Source organism: Daphnia carinata, chromosome 6 (assembly GCF_022539665.2).
Source record: "Daphnia carinata strain CSIRO-1 chromosome 6, CSIRO_AGI_Dcar_HiC_V3, whole genome shotgun sequence".
Lineage (NCBI taxonomy): Eukaryota > Metazoa > Arthropoda > Branchiopoda > Diplostraca > Daphniidae > Daphnia > Daphnia carinata.
In genome coordinates this window covers 8,562,216-8,576,933 of record NC_081336.1, presented here as the reverse complement: position 1 = coordinate 8,576,933, position 14,718 = coordinate 8,562,216, and the positions used below count along the sequence as shown (strand labels likewise).

Below are 14,718 nucleotides of genomic sequence, written 5' to 3'. Positions count from 1 at the left end.
GCGAGGCGCAATTATACACTGGCGTGCGCTTGTTTTCGGCACGGCACGATTTGTTACAAAATCCGAGGGATGTAACGTGTGTATATTTTCGGCAACTCCTTAGGGGGTGGTCATTTTCTTCCCCGTCTTTGTACAAGTAGGTTGCACAACCCCTTTGGAGCAGAATGCAGAGTCCGAAGAGGTCTCTGACTTGCTGCCCTGTGTTAGTTTTTAGTTTGCAGGTTTTTTTAGTGCAGGTTTAGCTGTTGTCAAGTCCAGTGATAACTATTGACCGCCCCTATTCTATGTTTAAGTTATATGAATTGAAGTAACTAAAAGTGCATTTAAACTTGTTGTATACAGGGTTAGTGATACATCTACTTGAAAGGTAATGTTTATATTTACATAAATTAAATGGGTATGGGATTTTGTTTTTGAAATTAATACTTTTTATAATTTTCAGAAGAATGGGGCGATATTCTGGGAAGAAATGCCGTTTGCTTTCAATGATTGGGCTCACCACCAGTTTCTTCATTATTGAACTGGTGGTTGGCTATGTCACAAATTCCATGGCATTGGTGGCTGATAGTTTTCATATGCTCAGTGATGTTGTTTCTATTGTTATTGCCTTTCTTTCAGTCAAGGTATGTTAGCGTTACAAATGCTTGTTTTGATTTTTGGTTATAACCTCTATGTTTTCCAATGCAGATGTCACCAAAGAAGTGGTCAAAGAACACCTTTGGCTGGGCTCGTGCTGAAGTATTGGGCGCTCTAGTTAACTCAGTGTTCCTCGTGGCTTTGTGCTTCTCCATTCTAGTCGAGTCTTTGAAGAGGTAAGCTCTACATTTCCACCATTTATCTTGTTTGTTACATTCAAGATATTCATTTTTTTTTCATGTTTTAGATTCATTGAAATTGAAGAAATTCATGACCCCCAGCTCATTCTCATTGTTGGTTGTGTAGGCCTCTTTGTCAACTTAATTGGCCTTTTTCTTTTTCATGGTATGCTTTCATCATAGACCTTTTCATTTCAAGTTATTGTAACCGTCTTAAATATTAGAACACGGTCACAGTCACGGAGGTAAAAGTCATGGCCACAGCCACGGAGGCGGTAGCAGCAGCCACGGCCATAGTCATAGCGGTGGCCATGGTCATGGCCATTCTCACCTTCCGCACAGCCATTCTCATCTTGCCCAGTTGGCCTCTATAGACGACAACGAAAATGATGCCGTCTATGAATTAGGGGTAAAGAAAAAACGTTTGGCTTATTTTAACAGCATATTAAAATCTACTGCATTAACGTAGAATTCGCCCCACTCGCACGCCAATTCGAAAAGTGCCAAAACCAAAAAATCAAAACCCAAAAACCTCAACATGCACGGTGTTTTTTTGCACGTACTGGCCGATGCTCTTGGATCCGTTGTGGTCATCATTTCTGCCCTGGTTATTTGGCTCACAGAATGGGAGTACAAATTGTATGTTGATCCTGCTCTCAGTGTTGCTATGGTCTGCCTGATCATGTGGTCGACTTGGCCGCTATGTAAGTACCGAAACATCAACAAATATCGAACCCATTGTTTGCCTGCACGATCACGAAAATTTATGTTGGTACACGCAGTGAACGAGTCCGCCTTGATTCTGCTCCAAACGGTCCCGACCCATATTCAACTGGACGACATTCAACGCAAGTTGCTTAGCCAAGTCGAAGGGGTTTTGGCAGTGCACGAATTTCACGTTTGGCAGCTGGCAGGGGACAGAATTATCGCTTCAGCACACATTCGGTATGCTTTGTTTAAATTCTGATTGTCGTATCAGTTACAAATCAAACATTGTATTTTTTCTAAAGCTGCCGCAATCTCACGGACTACATGAAAATCGCCGAACGAGTCAAAGAATTTTTCCACAATGAAGGCATTCATTCGACGACGATCCAGCCCGAGTTCACAGAGGTAAATAAACACATTTTCCTAATCAAAGAGTAATCTTAAAAACATGATTCCCTTTTAGCTTCCGGGAGATGAAAGCGCCAGCGAGGCGGAAAGCTGCGCGTTGGACTGCCCTGCCAAAGAGACTTGCGAAGCCAACACTTGCTGCGGCCCGTCTAAACAGGTAAAGGAAGGAGATGTGGCTCACCATAACCCGATCGATAGTTCCCACGGTGATGGAATTATTGCTTTCGAGGTTGTAAGTAGTCACATTTGAGCGGTAGTTTGCATTTTTGCTTTTAACATGGCTTGACAGCACCATTAATCAGTGCAATATTTCCTACCTTAATTCGATGCTTCATGCATTTTATAGCTGAATTTCTGTTTATTTCTTCTGCACTTCTTTTTGTTGTTTAAAAGAACTTTTATGTTTTTTTCCTTGTAATAAAATCATGTTTATCTTTTTTAAGTTCTTCTTCCTTGATGCAAATTTCTTTAATCTGTTCTTCTTGCTCGCATGCTGCACCTCTTTCTTCGCCTGCTGGAAAAATATTCGCAATGTTTTCGGATTCATTAACGTGATTTTTGTCTAATTGAGTTGTTGCCAAAATAATTAGTTTTTGTGTCTTGTGAAATGTTGGAGGGCCGAGAAGTTGAACAGTTGATGGAAATTACGTCCAACGAATGCCGCCAGCGTTCGACGACATCAGCCAATGGCGCGAATCGTGTCGTTACCCAGTCGAATGCGGAAGAATGCGGAGCGGATGAGTTGATGCTCCCCACGTGCTGCTCTGAACAAGCGGCAGTTCATTCTCGTTTGATGAGTGACGTCAATTCCACTGCAATCAAGGCCTGATTTGAATTCAATGTGCTAGTGAATTTAAAACTATTTCCTTACCGAAACCAATCCCTCTTTTTTTGTTTCATTAGACGTTAGTATTCATTTATTTTGCAAACCAAAAAAAAAAGAAATGATCAGAGTCTGATTTTATGACGTGTTGTAAACTCTTTTGCTGCGCAATTGTATGCCCCCACCTAAAATTGATTTTCCTTTATCTCCAAATGATATTTTTTTGTTTAAAAAATTTCTCCGTCAAATCGTTTAAGCGGTGGATCTTCTGAAGCGTCAAGTTTCTTGAACTCGTTATAATGTACAAAGAAACAAACTGCCGGCCTGTGTTCCTCCTATTCGTCTGTGTTTTGCGAACACTATGTTCAATTCTTTGTGTGCTGCTTCTGCCGGATCAAATTTTTTCCTTGTCCCATCCCGATTTGTCTCATTTTTTTTGTTGTTCACGTATTTTAGTTTTTTTTTTTATGTATTAGGACACTGATAATGCAATTCAAATTATAATTTGCGAAATTTTTGGTGATTTCATGATGGATAAAAGCGACACTTGTTAGAGAACAACAAAAAGTTGACAAGAAAACGAATTGCACGGCAAGAAGAGAGCGGCAGGTGAGACATGACACGAAACATCAAAGCCGAAATTTTTTAGAAAAAAGGAGAAACATAATACAATTAGCTTTTAAAAGGGAGTATTTTTTTTTACGTTTGTCAAATATTTGATGAGCTTTACTGTTTTCTTGGCCTGTTGATGAGAATTATTGTTAAAAATAATGAAATTGACTTGTTTTTGACATCAAACTGGTGTTCCAACTCGATTTTGTGGAACATCACTAGGTCCAGGCGTCTCCTGAAGCGGAACACACTCTTCTACATCACCACCAGTTCCATTTTCGACCTTTGGACTGCCCAATTTCCTGCTTTTAAATTGTAAAAAACAATGGTTAAAGGTACTATAAATTCTTATGTTTTTATTGTTTTACTATTTCTGTTTATAGTGGCATTTCTTTTTAACTGGTTAGATAATTACCTGTTGCGTCGACGACAATGGATGACCCCTGCCAAGACGAGGAGATTACCAAAGATAAGTCCCGCAATAATCGACGTGGGCACAATCAAATCTAAAAGCCATAAAAGTTAAGTGCATTGTTCTTAATTTTACCATTAATTCGAAGTACCATAAGTCAGACTGTAGTTGGTCAATTCACCAACTTCCGGTTCGGTTGAATTTTTATTGACTTTTTGATCCCGAATGATATGGTGGATTGACGACGATTTATTATTAAAGTGTTTAACATCTAAACACATTCTTAAGTTTAGTTTAAAATTTCGTTTCCGTTTTTTTTTTTAATTACCTATGCAATCCGGCAAATCCTCGTTCCATCTATGCCCTTCTTGACTCAGACAGGTGAGATTGCGCGAACGTATACCCGTATCGGGAAACACCTACAATAAAGAAATGAATCGATGCGTAGTAATTGGATTGTAGATAATTGTCATTACGTGATCGACGGAGCAGAGAAATTCCGCCCTCGAGGAATTACTTCCGCTAACTAGATGACCTTGTTTAGGAGTCCTGGGCGTTGGGCAACCCATAGCTTAATGAAAGATTGGAAAACAAATGAATCCCAATGAGGGTGGGCTCAATCGACTGTAAATAATCGTAATAATTACCAGTGAAGTAGGCCATTAAGCCCCTTTTCGATTGGAACTTTGATTTGACCGATAGGGTAATGTTAACCTCATCGGCAAATGATTCAATAACGACAGGTTCTTCGACGTCCCCACATTTGTTGAGTAAAAGACGTGAATGTTCCGTCACGGTCAGAACATCTTGACATTCGTGTTCGCCCTGCACCACACCTGCAAAAAAAATTCAATCACAATGGGGGAACACACGTAGGCAGGTACGAAAACTCACTTCTGATGGAGAGATCCAATAAAGTCAGTCGAACCCGACGTCCGTGATTGGCTCGGATGGTCCAACGGCAATCAACTGCTTCTCCTTTATCATTTCCGCGATAGTATTCCGGGTATTTTACGTTATGGAGGTAACCCCATCCGTGGACTTGCTTCGGTCCAGGATACCATTTAGGTTTTTCTGTAACAATTTCTGCTGTTTTTTCCGAAGCTTCGTCGGAGACCATCAAATTATTTGGACTGGACGACATCTCGGGAGTGACGATCTCGATGATGGCTTTACAGCTGTACTTTGCAGACATGGCTGTTGACAACAAATCGATATGAAAAGAGAAAAGTTTTTCTTGGTTATGTGCCAATAAAGAGGAAAGTTCGTTGACGTAGAAAAAGTACACGTAGAGATAGGAAAGCAATGTTAGGAAAAAAAAAAAAGAAATAAGCTTTTGTTTCTTTTTTTAGTCATCACGTCGAGGGAGGCCGCCAAGGAGGATGTCGAAGCCAGCAGTTGGATATCGTATATCTTGTTTTGGATCTCTTCCTGTGGGTCTTTTTCTTTCGTGGGATTTCGCGCCGTCATGACACACCGAAAAATGAGTAAGGCAAAATACGACCATCAACACCGTGTTTTACACAGATGGTTCGTTTTTCCTTTCAAAAAGGGAAGTGATTTATATCCGAAATCTGATTTGTTAGTCGGAGATGTCATGACAATGGCTGTCAAATTACAAGCCACCCGGAAAATAATGAATTCATTATGATTCTTTTTAGTCTCCGGCGGATGTGGCATTACAATGACCAATCAGATAATCGCGTGTGTATAGAATTTCGTTTTTTTTTTTTGCATTTGGAGTCTTTTGTTTCTTGCAAGTTCATCGATTTTCTCGCACACAACAGTCTAGACGCGTTCTCTACTTCTACATAATAGATTCTAAGCATACAGCGTAGCAATAACTTTTTTCTCTGCTTGGATCATTAATAAGTTGTGCTCTTCGGTTACCACTCACTTTTCTAGCAAAGTGAGTGCTTATTTTTGACCCAAAAGCTCTTTCTTTTCAAACTGTGAATATAGAAAAAGGGGTGGCTTTTATGTAGAAATGCTACTGGAGAGCGCAGAGACTTTATTGATCCGGTAGAGTGTAGTAGTGTCGGTTAGAGGGCACATGGTGCAAAAACCCCCCAAAGGACGGACGCAGACACATGCGCATTTGATTTTTTTTTTTTCCATGACAAGAAAAACTTTAAATAGAGACACAAGTTCAAATAAGAACTTTTCAATCCAAACTCTGTGTACGCAATCTGGCGTGAATAATCCCCTCCGGAAGATAAAGATGAAATGTAAAAATACTTAAATCGTACCTGGGATACAATTGTAGAGAACTTGAAGTTTGCCATTGCCCCACTGTTTCGCCTGTGGTTCATCGTTCTCCAACTGCACAGTGCAGTTGTTAAATCCGCTACATCTGTCACATTCAAGAAAGAGTAACATGTATATTGATTATGTTAAAAAGCATCTCCCCCAAACTACTAGTAGCCAGTACTTTCATGTTAAGTGGCTGACAAATGCTTTACTCCATCAATGCTGACATCCTCCCCCAACCTAAAAAGCACTTCTTTTGTGTCCCCTCTTTTAACAACTCCCCTTTCCACCGACGCAAATAAACTATTGAAAAAGTTTGGCCCTTCCACCCTCCTGTTCGATACATATCAAACAGCTGCTGTAGAAAGGTAAAGCTTTGATCCATCCGTCAACTCGAATGCGTTGATGGAAACTAAAAAGACTCATTAACTAGCATCTATTTGGACGTGTGCCATTAGGCTATCTTTCATAGTTGATTCTTAATTATGACATACCGGCGGTTGACAGTTGATTGGACAGAGAATAATTGCCTACGACCGAAGCCTTCCTCTTCATCTTCTTGTTCCGTCAAATTCTTTTGATTCAAATCAGGAGCTGCGGATGACGTGGCTGGTAGCAATGAGGAAATGTTAATCGGCATAAAGAATCCACATCCGTCAGTATCTTGGCCGTCGAAAACAGCTCGATGGATAACGAGGACTTCGGATTCCGAGTCGCAAACAAGTTGAAGAATTTCTTCCTTGCAGGCCGTACCATTTTTCAATTCTATTCCAAAAATTTGAAACTTTAAGACAATTCACAATCGATGGGAAATTGTCGTGACAACAAAGTTCATATTTAGACATGCACATTTCATTTTCAAATGTCAACATTGGCAAAACAGAGGCCGTACGAGGTTACCTTGAGATTGCACTGCGTCAATGATGACACAAAAGAGTAGTAATCCAATGATGAGCTGTTGTTGCTGTCGACGTGCCATAGTGAACGTGCTTTTATTTCTTTTGTCGTAAAAAAAAATTTGCGGCCGGAATCTTCTTAAGTCATCATCCGGCTAAAAGGAAAACAGCAACCAATCTTTTTGACTAAGCAAACAAAACACGTTCGAATCTGTTAACCGTCGAGGTGGTACTGACGCCGCGTGCGACTCGTGGCGTGGACGTCAATATACAACACGGGATTGCTGCTGCTACCACTGCTAACCCCCGCATGGTTAACTTGTGCAGCTGCTTTACTCTTCGAGGTAATAACGACAAGTACCTTTCAAAATGTACGTGCTCAGCATTGTGAAGAATGGTCCTTAATCTTTAAATCAGAAAACGTTTCCATAATTGCTAATTGAAACCAAGATTAGAGTTGGCTATTAGTATCTTATCCCCCTCGTGGTCTTAGCCTTAATTAAAGTTTCCGGTACGAATTTGGGGGGAAAAAACACCCTCTCTTTGCGAAGAAAGCGTACGCTTTCATAGTTATATTTACTGCCGCTAGATGGCTACCAGCACTAAATAGTACCATTAATATTATTGATTATGCAATACCCATATTTTAAGAGTCAACGGAATCGCCCTTGAAGTAATCAAATCAGGTGCAAGCAGTATAGTATTTACTGGCGAAACAAAGAATGTGCACAATATTTTAGTTTATTGTACACGAAATTCTAACAAGGTTGCCAGTCATCTATCCCTCTTGTGGTTGAGAGTCGTAAGCTTTCGTGTGTCGCCGCCCCTGTTGTGTGGAGGATTTTTTTTTACGTTTTGGGAGCTGCAAAAAATAAAACTTGGGCCATTATTACAGAGCGAGATAGCACTAGAGCAGTCGAATTTCGTAATCGTAATATATATTACCGACGTTCTCTGTTGAAACTCTCCTTCCTGTCGTCGTTGGTCTTTAAGTGTGTGTCATCAAGAGTTTTTCGACTTTTTTGTTTCCAACAGCAACTGAACAGCATCGGCGTTTAATTCGTTTTCTCGTGTGTAAGTTGTTCGTGACGGTAGACGCCTCTCGATTTTCTTTTTCTTTTTTTTATTTCATATCTCTCGGTATTTTTTCGTGTAAGCCATTGCCATCCTCCCCTCTGCCAGACAGGGATAGGAAAGAATTACGTGTAATGTTTGTTAGTACCCTCCGCCTGATGTTCAAGTGACGTTTCAAAATACCACCCCAGCTGGATTCTCTCGGTCGTCTTGTGTTTGTTTGTCGAGTGTGATTGACTCTTACGCGTGAATTTCCATATTTTGTTACACTTTCCAATTGACTTCCTGCTGAAATATTAGTATGGATTTTGATACTACCAAATTTTATAATTTCTTACAGTAAAAAAACAGTAGTAATTGAGAGAGTTTCCTGGTTTGAACTGGAATATTTTGTTTTGTTTAGTAGGTCATGAGTTGAGGAAGCCAATTAAGTACCTTCTGACCAATATAGGGATTCTATCCTGGTTGATTTTGCTTTCTTTACCAAGGTGTTATTGTTTCTTGTGTGTTTTGCAGCCTCACCTTTGAAAGAAAACCATGGCAAGCCGTGCATCTCAAGCTGGAACAGCAGCAGCCTCAGCTGGAGGAGCCGCTCAGAGACCAAACGGTGCCACACAAGGCAAAATCTGTCAGTTTAAACTGGTGCTTCTTGGTGAATCTGCAGTGGGGAAATCCAGTCTTGTACTACGTTTTGTTAAAGGGCAATTTCATGAATACCAGGAAAGCACCATCGGAGGTACAAATTTATTGGTAGTGTTTATTGCAACCTTCAATGCTCATTATTATTGTTATTTTGCAGCTGCTTTCTTGACACAAACAGTCTGCTTGGATGACACAACTGTCAAATTTGAGATCTGGGACACTGCTGGGCAGGAACGATACCACAGTCTTGCTCCCATGTACTACAGGTATCGACTTCAAGACTTAACAAGGTTATTACCTGGCTTCTAATTAGTAATTGTATTTTTACAGAGGGGCCCAAGCTGCAATCGTTGTTTACGACATCACCAATCAAGACACTTTTGGCCGGGCCAAGGTCTGGGTGAAAGAGTTGCAGCGTCAAGCCTCCCCCAATATTGTGATTGCCTTGGCGGGCAACAAAGCTGACCTGGCGGCCAAACGTGCTGTCGAATTCGACGAGGCTAAAGGTTACGCTGAAGAGAATGGGCTTCTCTTTATGGAAACGTCGGCCAAGACGGCCATGAACGTCAACGACATCTTCTTGGCTATCGGTATTGTTATTAGTATTAATTATTTCCAGAGGCACGTGTCTTTATCATTTATTGCTCAATGTAGCCAAGAAACTACCTAAGAATGATGGAGCTGGAGGAGTTGGTGGGAGCAGTGGTCAGGGAAGGAGGCTAGACCGAGCTGAAGATGGCAACAAACCAGCATCCTCGTGCTGCAAGTGATCGCGAAAACTAACTAAACAAAAACAAAAAAAAAAACTAAACAAAGAAAACTACAGTCTACACATTTATTAAAGACGAAAAACAAAACAAAAAAAGAAATCCAGCATATATACAAAACAAAAAATCATCCGTTCTTTGTTTCTTTGTTTTCCACGCGGGGATCCAATTCCTTTTTTCCTTCCTTTTTTTTCGAATATTATTATTAATTTTTTTTGTAAACCATAAGAAATGACTTTTATATTATATCTCCTCTCGTCCTTTCCAGCATCCTCTCCCCCCATAAGAATATAAGTTGCAGCATTTAAATAGTTACCTTTTTTTGGGGAATATCCGTTGTCAACAATATCGTACTTTATTTTTTATTATTTTTCTAACGGAGCAGCGACATTCCAAATTAAACGGTGGTTTTTAATTGGAAATTCTTTAAAGAGGCAAGATTAAAAATGGCCTGACTCTGTATTAAATCTCCTGACCATCCATAACATGTTTTTTCTTACATAACACACCCACTTACACTTTTCTCCTAAAAAAAAAAATGTGTGATGGTTCTTTCTTGTGTAGAATTGCACCCTGTTTCTTTTGTGTATACTCGACTCCCCCCGCCCTTCATAACTTTTGTAAATCAAGCTTTGTGAAATCTTGATTACGACTACTTGCATACTTTTGTTTCTCTATAAATGTAGGTGTTCTATAGATAATTTAGATTTTTCTCTCCTGGATAATGATCGTGGCCCTCTCCCCTACCTTTCCAAAAAGAAATAATGTCCTCAGCATGGATATCGTGTAAGTAACGCTGCTATATCAGGAAATGTACATTTCTTGCCTTGCCCATGGATTTTTCATTTTTAGTATTCTAAATGAAACACGTAAAGAGATAATTCTTGTGAAAAGACAAATCTTTATTGATGCACATTGTTCAAATATGAATGACATTTCACAAGAGGTAATTTTTTTACAGCCAAAATTTCAGCAGCTTTTCCAAGATAGAACTCGTATGGTGGTCTTAGTTTTCAGGGATTGGAATGACAACCGATTCAGAATTACCTGGGGAAATTGAGGAAAAATATTTAGCTTGAGAACCTCACTGAACATGTAGTAAGTCATAAATTTACCTAAAAATCAGACTGCCACTCTGCTTCCATGTGACTGCGAGTGTGAGGATGGATTTACTTGGAACGAGCGCGCATCTTCCTGCGCTTACGCTTAAGCCTGCGCATACGCTTCTTACGCCACTAAAACAAATAATTAAAACGAATCATTAGCTTCAAGTTACACGAACGACGCCTAGATAGTTCTGGAATGGCGCCACGTTAAACAGTCGAAATTAAATGAAAACTAATAGTTACCTTTGCTCTCATGATGCAGCTGGACTCTAAAAGTAAAACAGAAACAAACTTTGTTAATTTCCAGTAACACAAACGTGGTAATAAATGGATGTATTCGGATTTCACAAAAAAGCACAACTTACCGAGAGTGGGCTGCAGAGAAGAGTGATCGAATAGAGGCAAATGGAGTCACTAGGTTGCCTTTTTCACTTACCCATCCTTTCTTGAAAATTGCGATAAACTTTTTTCAAGAAAACAGACAATTAAGTTAATTTAAATGTTGATAAAGAAATAAGTAATTTTTTAGCTTGTAAATAGTTGGTTGTTCTAATATTTCCTCAAAAATTTGATAACTGGCACACTGCTTGTCCGAGTTGTTTACGATCGAAAAAAATGGAGTATAGTATGAACCAGCTACCCCAAGCGATTAATTCAGACGTTAAAACTCAATCATCAGAAAACCAAAACAGCGAGGTTGCGAGTGACAATAGTGCTTCTCAAACTCTAGATTCAGAAAATGTTGATTCCAATACTCTTGCGGCCGTCCTACAATTTCTACAAAAACATAACCTCAAAGTTAGAAGACGTGTCTAGTTTTTTTTTATTTAGACCCATTTTATAACTGCTGGTTTGACTAGGGGACAGCTGACGCACTGAAAAAAGAAGCGCGATTAAAGGAGGATCAGCTTAGAGATGCCCAAGCTCTTCAAGTGGACTCGGAGGCAACCAATTTGCTTTCGTCATACAAAAGCGAAGGAGATCCAAATGCCTATGAAAAAGCCTACCTGAGTTATAGGAGATTTGTTGAAAGCTCATTAGATGTTTATAAAGTAAGATTACTATTCATACAAGTTTTTTATAACATTTAATTTGTAATTACTTGCTGCAGCACGAGCTGTCTTTAGTGCTGTACCCCCTCTTTGTCCACATGTATTTGGAAATGATTTACAACAATCATGAAGCTGAAGCTTCTAAATTTATGGAACGCTTTTCGATTGACCAAGAAGATTATTATCAAGAAGACCTTAAAAAGGTTTCTTTTATCACTAAGAAAGAACACATGAAGGGCAGTGACCTTATGGAAAATTTCAAGTATGGCTTGTAATGTTTTCCCGTATTTTCTCCTCTAATGTGCATTATTACATGTTCAACAGATCAAGTCAGTTTACTGTTCGAATGTCCCGAGATACCTATTCGGTTCTCAAGAGGTTTTTGCAGGACAAAAACCAATCTATCGTCATGAATGTAATCCAAGAACACTTGTACGTCGACATGTACGAAGGAGTGCCCCGAAATAAAGCGCAGGTCGAGTCTACCGCAGGGGCCATGGAAGGGGAGGCCAACAGACAAGGCAAATAACAATTTATTAAAATTTCAAGAAAAAAACAAAGATAACGTTATGTTTATTGTAGTAAACAAGACCAAAATCTACTACGGCCTGCTAAAAGAGCCAGACATCCAGCTTCCAGTGGTCGAGGAGGAAGAGGAAGGTGAGCCGGGAGAAGGTGGTGAAAAGCCAAAAAAGAAAAAACCGAAAAAAGATCCTTTATTAAACAAGAAAGCCAAGAGCGACCCGAATGCTCCACCAGCCAGTCGGCTGCCGTTGCCAGATTTGTAAGATGTTGGGAAATTCCACGCAGAAAGAGAAAAAAGGTTGAGCTGAATTTCTGTTTCAGGAGAGATATCGACAAACTGGAGAAGGTCAGAGCCCTACGTGAAGCCAGCAAAAGGGTGGCTCTTGGTCCAGACAGCTTGCCGTCCATTTGTTTCTACACAATGCTGAATTGCACGGAAACGTTAGTACAATATGATACCTTTGTGTTTTGCTTGATTGATAAACTTTCTTTTTCACGAGCAGGGTAACGTGTGTTGAATTTTGCGAAGATTCCTCTCTTCTCGCTGCAGGATTTTCAGATTCAATCCTGAAAGTGTGGAGCTTAGTGCCTCAGAAGCTTCGTGCTATGAAACCAGCTGAACAATTGGCCGATATTGACAAGGAGGCAGAAGATGTCCTTGTTCGCATGATGGACGATAAGACGGGCGAAACTATGAAGGTGCTCTATGGCCACTGTGGGCCAGTTTATTCTGCCTCGTTTAGTCATGACCGAACGTTACTGCTTTCGTCTTCGGAAGACGCCACCATTCGTTTGTGGAGTTTGCAAACGTGGACTTGCCTCGTCGTTTACAAAGGCCACATTTATCCAGTCTGGGATGTGCGTTTCTCCCCACACGGCTACTACTTTTCGTCAGTGGGACACGACCGGACTGCCCGTCTGTGGGCCACCGATCACCACCAGCCGCTACGAATCTTTGCCGGCCACTATTCCGACGTTGATGTGGTCCAATTCCATCCCAATTCCAATTACGTCGCCACGGGATCGAGCGACCGAAGCGTCCGTTTATGGGACTGCGTCTCTGGCAATTGCGTCCGGCTGATGACTGGCCATAAAGTATGGACATTTTTATTTTCTCGTCATTGCTTTTTATTAATTGCTATTTTCCAATAGGGGACGGTGTCGGCGTTGTGTTTTTCAACCGACGGTCGTTTTCTGGCGTCCGGTGGAGCCGATCAGAAAGTCTTGGTCTGGGATCTGGCTTACGGCCACCTTCTAGCCGACTTGCCTGGCCACGTCATGACAATATCCAGCCTGGCCTTCAGTCGCGACGGGACGGTGTTTGCGACGGCTTCCCTAGATGGCTCTATCCAGTTGTGGGATTTCTTCCGGCTGACGGATGAGTCCTCGTTGGAGGACGTCAACATTTCGGGACACAACCCGGACCTTCTGAAACGGAGCAACGTCATCGAGTCTCTTCGATTGGCCCGTTATCCGACTAAAGCCACACCTGTTATGTCATTACATTTCACACGAAGAAATTTGCTCCTAGCCGCCGGCATGTTCGAAGGCTAAATCATCCGACTTATCATTTAGATAATTTTTTTAAATAATTAAAATACATATAACTTTGTCTCTTATTGCATTTGTTTTCAGGCAGAAGAACTTAGTGATTTAAGGTAATCAAATAGACTTTATCATCTTGTTTTTGTCGCAGTGGAAAATCCAGAGTTGGTGGGCCGAGTCAGCTCTTTTTTGAAACGTTCCTAGTGAACCAACAGCCCCAGTTGTATAAATAGAAGATAATCGACCTGGTTTTTTCCGAGTCGATCTAGAAGTTTCCAGTTTACACCCGGTCAGTCTGTAAGCCTATACCAGTTTTGTTTGGCGAGACCTGTCAAGAAAACGAACATAAAAACTTCTGCAGCTCGAGATATCAACCTTGGAAAAATCCCAAAGCTGTTCAAACATTCAAATGAACAAAGTGTATTCGAAATGACCATATATTGAACGGAATAATCAATTTCGAGTTTGTAACCATGTGAAAGAAAAAAAAACGAGCTGCCAAGAGAAAACACGTCACGCAAGTCCATAAGAAATTGTAAAGAAACAATAGTCTTTTATGGAGTTGTGCGTGTTTTGACTTGTATAACGACCGGATAAAATTTAAAAAGTTGACCGTCACGTGTGTTGCACATCTTCTTTTGTGTGCAAAACAACTTTTAATTCCGGAAATTGAAGTATTGGCATTTTTTTTTCATTTTGCTCGTATCGCATTATCGTAGGAAAAAGCTGTAAAAGGAACGTTGAAAACTCAACTGTTGATTTATTATCGCTCTACGGGTGACGCAATCGCTATAGGCTCTGGAGGAAACTTAAAAAAAGGGACACGAAACGTGGCATAGCAACATTAGACATATCTCCAATGGTGGGTGCGGTAATGGCTTGAAATGTTCTAACCAACAAAGAACTTTTTCTTTTCAGACGTTCGCCATTAAAATACGCAAGTCTACGCCAATGCCAAAACTTTGTGGCCTAGTTATAGTTGCTATGTAACTGTATGCACACAATGTGCATCTCACAACGATAATATAAGTTTGCAACAATATGAACTGTCAGCTGTTTGGGCAATTACAAAGTCGAGAGTTT

General features: G+C 40.4%; 4 protein-coding genes and 1 long non-coding RNA gene across 6 annotated transcripts; 3 read left to right on the top strand and 2 right to left on the bottom strand.

Annotated features, from left to right (window-relative positions):
* Positions 1-164: 164 nt before the first annotated feature.
* LOC130702512 (uncharacterized) lies at positions 165-3,222 on the top strand. Its single transcript, XM_057524193.2, has 10 exons — positions 165-367; positions 443-623; positions 688-812; positions 884-981; positions 1,040-1,224; positions 1,285-1,519; positions 1,598-1,760; positions 1,826-1,928; positions 1,987-2,088; positions 2,548-3,222. Exons 2-10 carry the CDS (start codon positions 447-449, stop codon positions 2,758-2,760), a joined length of 1,401 nt encoding a protein of 466 aa, XP_057380176.1. The 5' UTR covers positions 165-367; positions 443-446; the 3' UTR covers positions 2,761-3,222.
* Positions 3,205-7,179, bottom strand: LOC130702509 (uncharacterized). Of its 2 annotated transcripts, none has more exons than XM_057524191.2 (10): positions 6,929-7,179; positions 6,523-6,793; positions 6,028-6,131; positions 4,673-4,975; positions 4,426-4,614; positions 4,255-4,349; positions 4,107-4,197; positions 3,930-4,049; positions 3,782-3,872; positions 3,205-3,668 (listed from the first exon to the last, which is right to left on the bottom strand). In XM_057524191.2, the coding sequence occupies exons 1-10, from the start codon at positions 7,005-7,007 to the stop codon at positions 3,548-3,550; spliced, it is 1,464 nt and encodes a 487-aa protein (XP_057380174.1). In that variant the 5' UTR covers positions 7,008-7,179; the 3' UTR covers positions 3,205-3,547. The 2 variants fall into 2 exon arrangements, with proteins under 2 accessions (XP_057380174.1, XP_057380173.1); XM_057524190.2 differs by having other exon boundaries at positions 3,205-3,671; positions 6,929-7,176.
* A 547-nt stretch (positions 7,180-7,726) lies between these two features.
* Positions 7,727-9,423, top strand: LOC130702531 (ras-related protein Rab-5C-like). Its single transcript, XM_057524214.2, has 5 exons — positions 7,727-7,998; positions 8,515-8,734; positions 8,798-8,906; positions 8,971-9,230; positions 9,295-9,423. The coding sequence occupies exons 2-5, from the start codon at positions 8,536-8,538 to the stop codon at positions 9,408-9,410; spliced, it is 684 nt and encodes a 227-aa protein (XP_057380197.1). The 5' UTR covers positions 7,727-7,998; positions 8,515-8,535; the 3' UTR covers positions 9,411-9,423.
* Positions 9,424-10,288: 865 nt separating this feature from the next.
* Positions 10,289-10,976, bottom strand: LOC130702552 (uncharacterized). Its single transcript, XR_009004335.2, has 4 exons — positions 10,879-10,976; positions 10,757-10,782; positions 10,523-10,642; positions 10,289-10,454 (listed from the first exon to the last, which is right to left on the bottom strand). It is a non-coding gene; the product is annotated as an uncharacterized LOC130702552 (long non-coding RNA).
* Positions 10,977-11,094: 118 nt separating this feature from the next.
* On the top strand, positions 11,095-13,709 carry LOC130702502 (transcription initiation factor TFIID subunit 5-like). Its single transcript, XM_057524175.2, has 8 exons — positions 11,095-11,311; positions 11,374-11,565; positions 11,625-11,827; positions 11,890-12,086; positions 12,148-12,349; positions 12,412-12,531; positions 12,594-13,185; positions 13,243-13,709. The coding sequence occupies exons 1-8, from the start codon at positions 11,129-11,131 to the stop codon at positions 13,642-13,644; spliced, it is 2,091 nt and encodes a 696-aa protein (XP_057380158.1). The 5' UTR covers positions 11,095-11,128; the 3' UTR covers positions 13,645-13,709.
* Positions 13,710-14,718: the final 1,009 nt, after the last annotated feature.

What these genes read in the sequence shown, in the direction of transcription:
- LOC130702512 (XM_057524193.2), top strand. Translation starts at nt 447, where the DNA reads ATGGGGCGATATTCTGGGAAGAAATGCCGTTTGCTTTCAATGATTGGG. An exon ending in CTAGTCGAGTCTTTGAAGAG is followed by an intron (nt 813 to 883) that starts GTAAGCTCTACA and finishes TTCATGTTTTAG; the next exon opens with ATTCATTGAAATTGAAGAAA. An exon ending in ATGCCGTCTATGAATTAGGG is followed by an intron (nt 1,225 to 1,284) that starts GTAAAGAAAAAA and finishes GCATTAACGTAG; the next exon opens with AATTCGCCCCACTCGCACGC.
- LOC130702509 (XM_057524190.2), bottom strand. Translation starts at nt 7,007, where the DNA reads ATGGCACGTCGACAGCAACAACAGCTCATCATTGGATTACTACTCTTT. An exon ending in CTTAATGGCCTACTTCACTG is followed by an intron (nt 4,350 to 4,425) that starts GTAATTATTACG and finishes TCTTTCATTAAG; the next exon opens with CTATGGGTTGCCCAACGCCC. An exon ending in CAACTACAGTCTGACTTATG is followed by an intron (nt 3,873 to 3,929) that starts GTACTTCGAATT and finishes TATGGCTTTTAG; the next exon opens with ATTTGATTGTGCCCACGTCG.
- LOC130702531 (XM_057524214.2), top strand. Translation starts at nt 8,536, where the DNA reads ATGGCAAGCCGTGCATCTCAAGCTGGAACAGCAGCAGCCTCAGCTGGA. An exon ending in CCAGGAAAGCACCATCGGAG is followed by an intron (nt 8,735 to 8,797) that starts GTACAAATTTAT and finishes GTTATTTTGCAG; the next exon opens with CTGCTTTCTTGACACAAACA. An exon ending in CGACATCTTCTTGGCTATCG is followed by an intron (nt 9,231 to 9,294) that starts GTATTGTTATTA and finishes TGCTCAATGTAG; the next exon opens with CCAAGAAACTACCTAAGAAT.
- LOC130702502 (XM_057524175.2), top strand. Translation starts at nt 11,129, where the DNA reads ATGGAGTATAGTATGAACCAGCTACCCCAAGCGATTAATTCAGACGTT. An exon ending in GACCTTATGGAAAATTTCAA is followed by an intron (nt 11,828 to 11,889) that starts GTATGGCTTGTA and finishes CATGTTCAACAG; the next exon opens with ATCAAGTCAGTTTACTGTTC. An exon ending in ATGCTGAATTGCACGGAAAC is followed by an intron (nt 12,532 to 12,593) that starts GTTAGTACAATA and finishes TTTCACGAGCAG; the next exon opens with GGTAACGTGTGTTGAATTTT.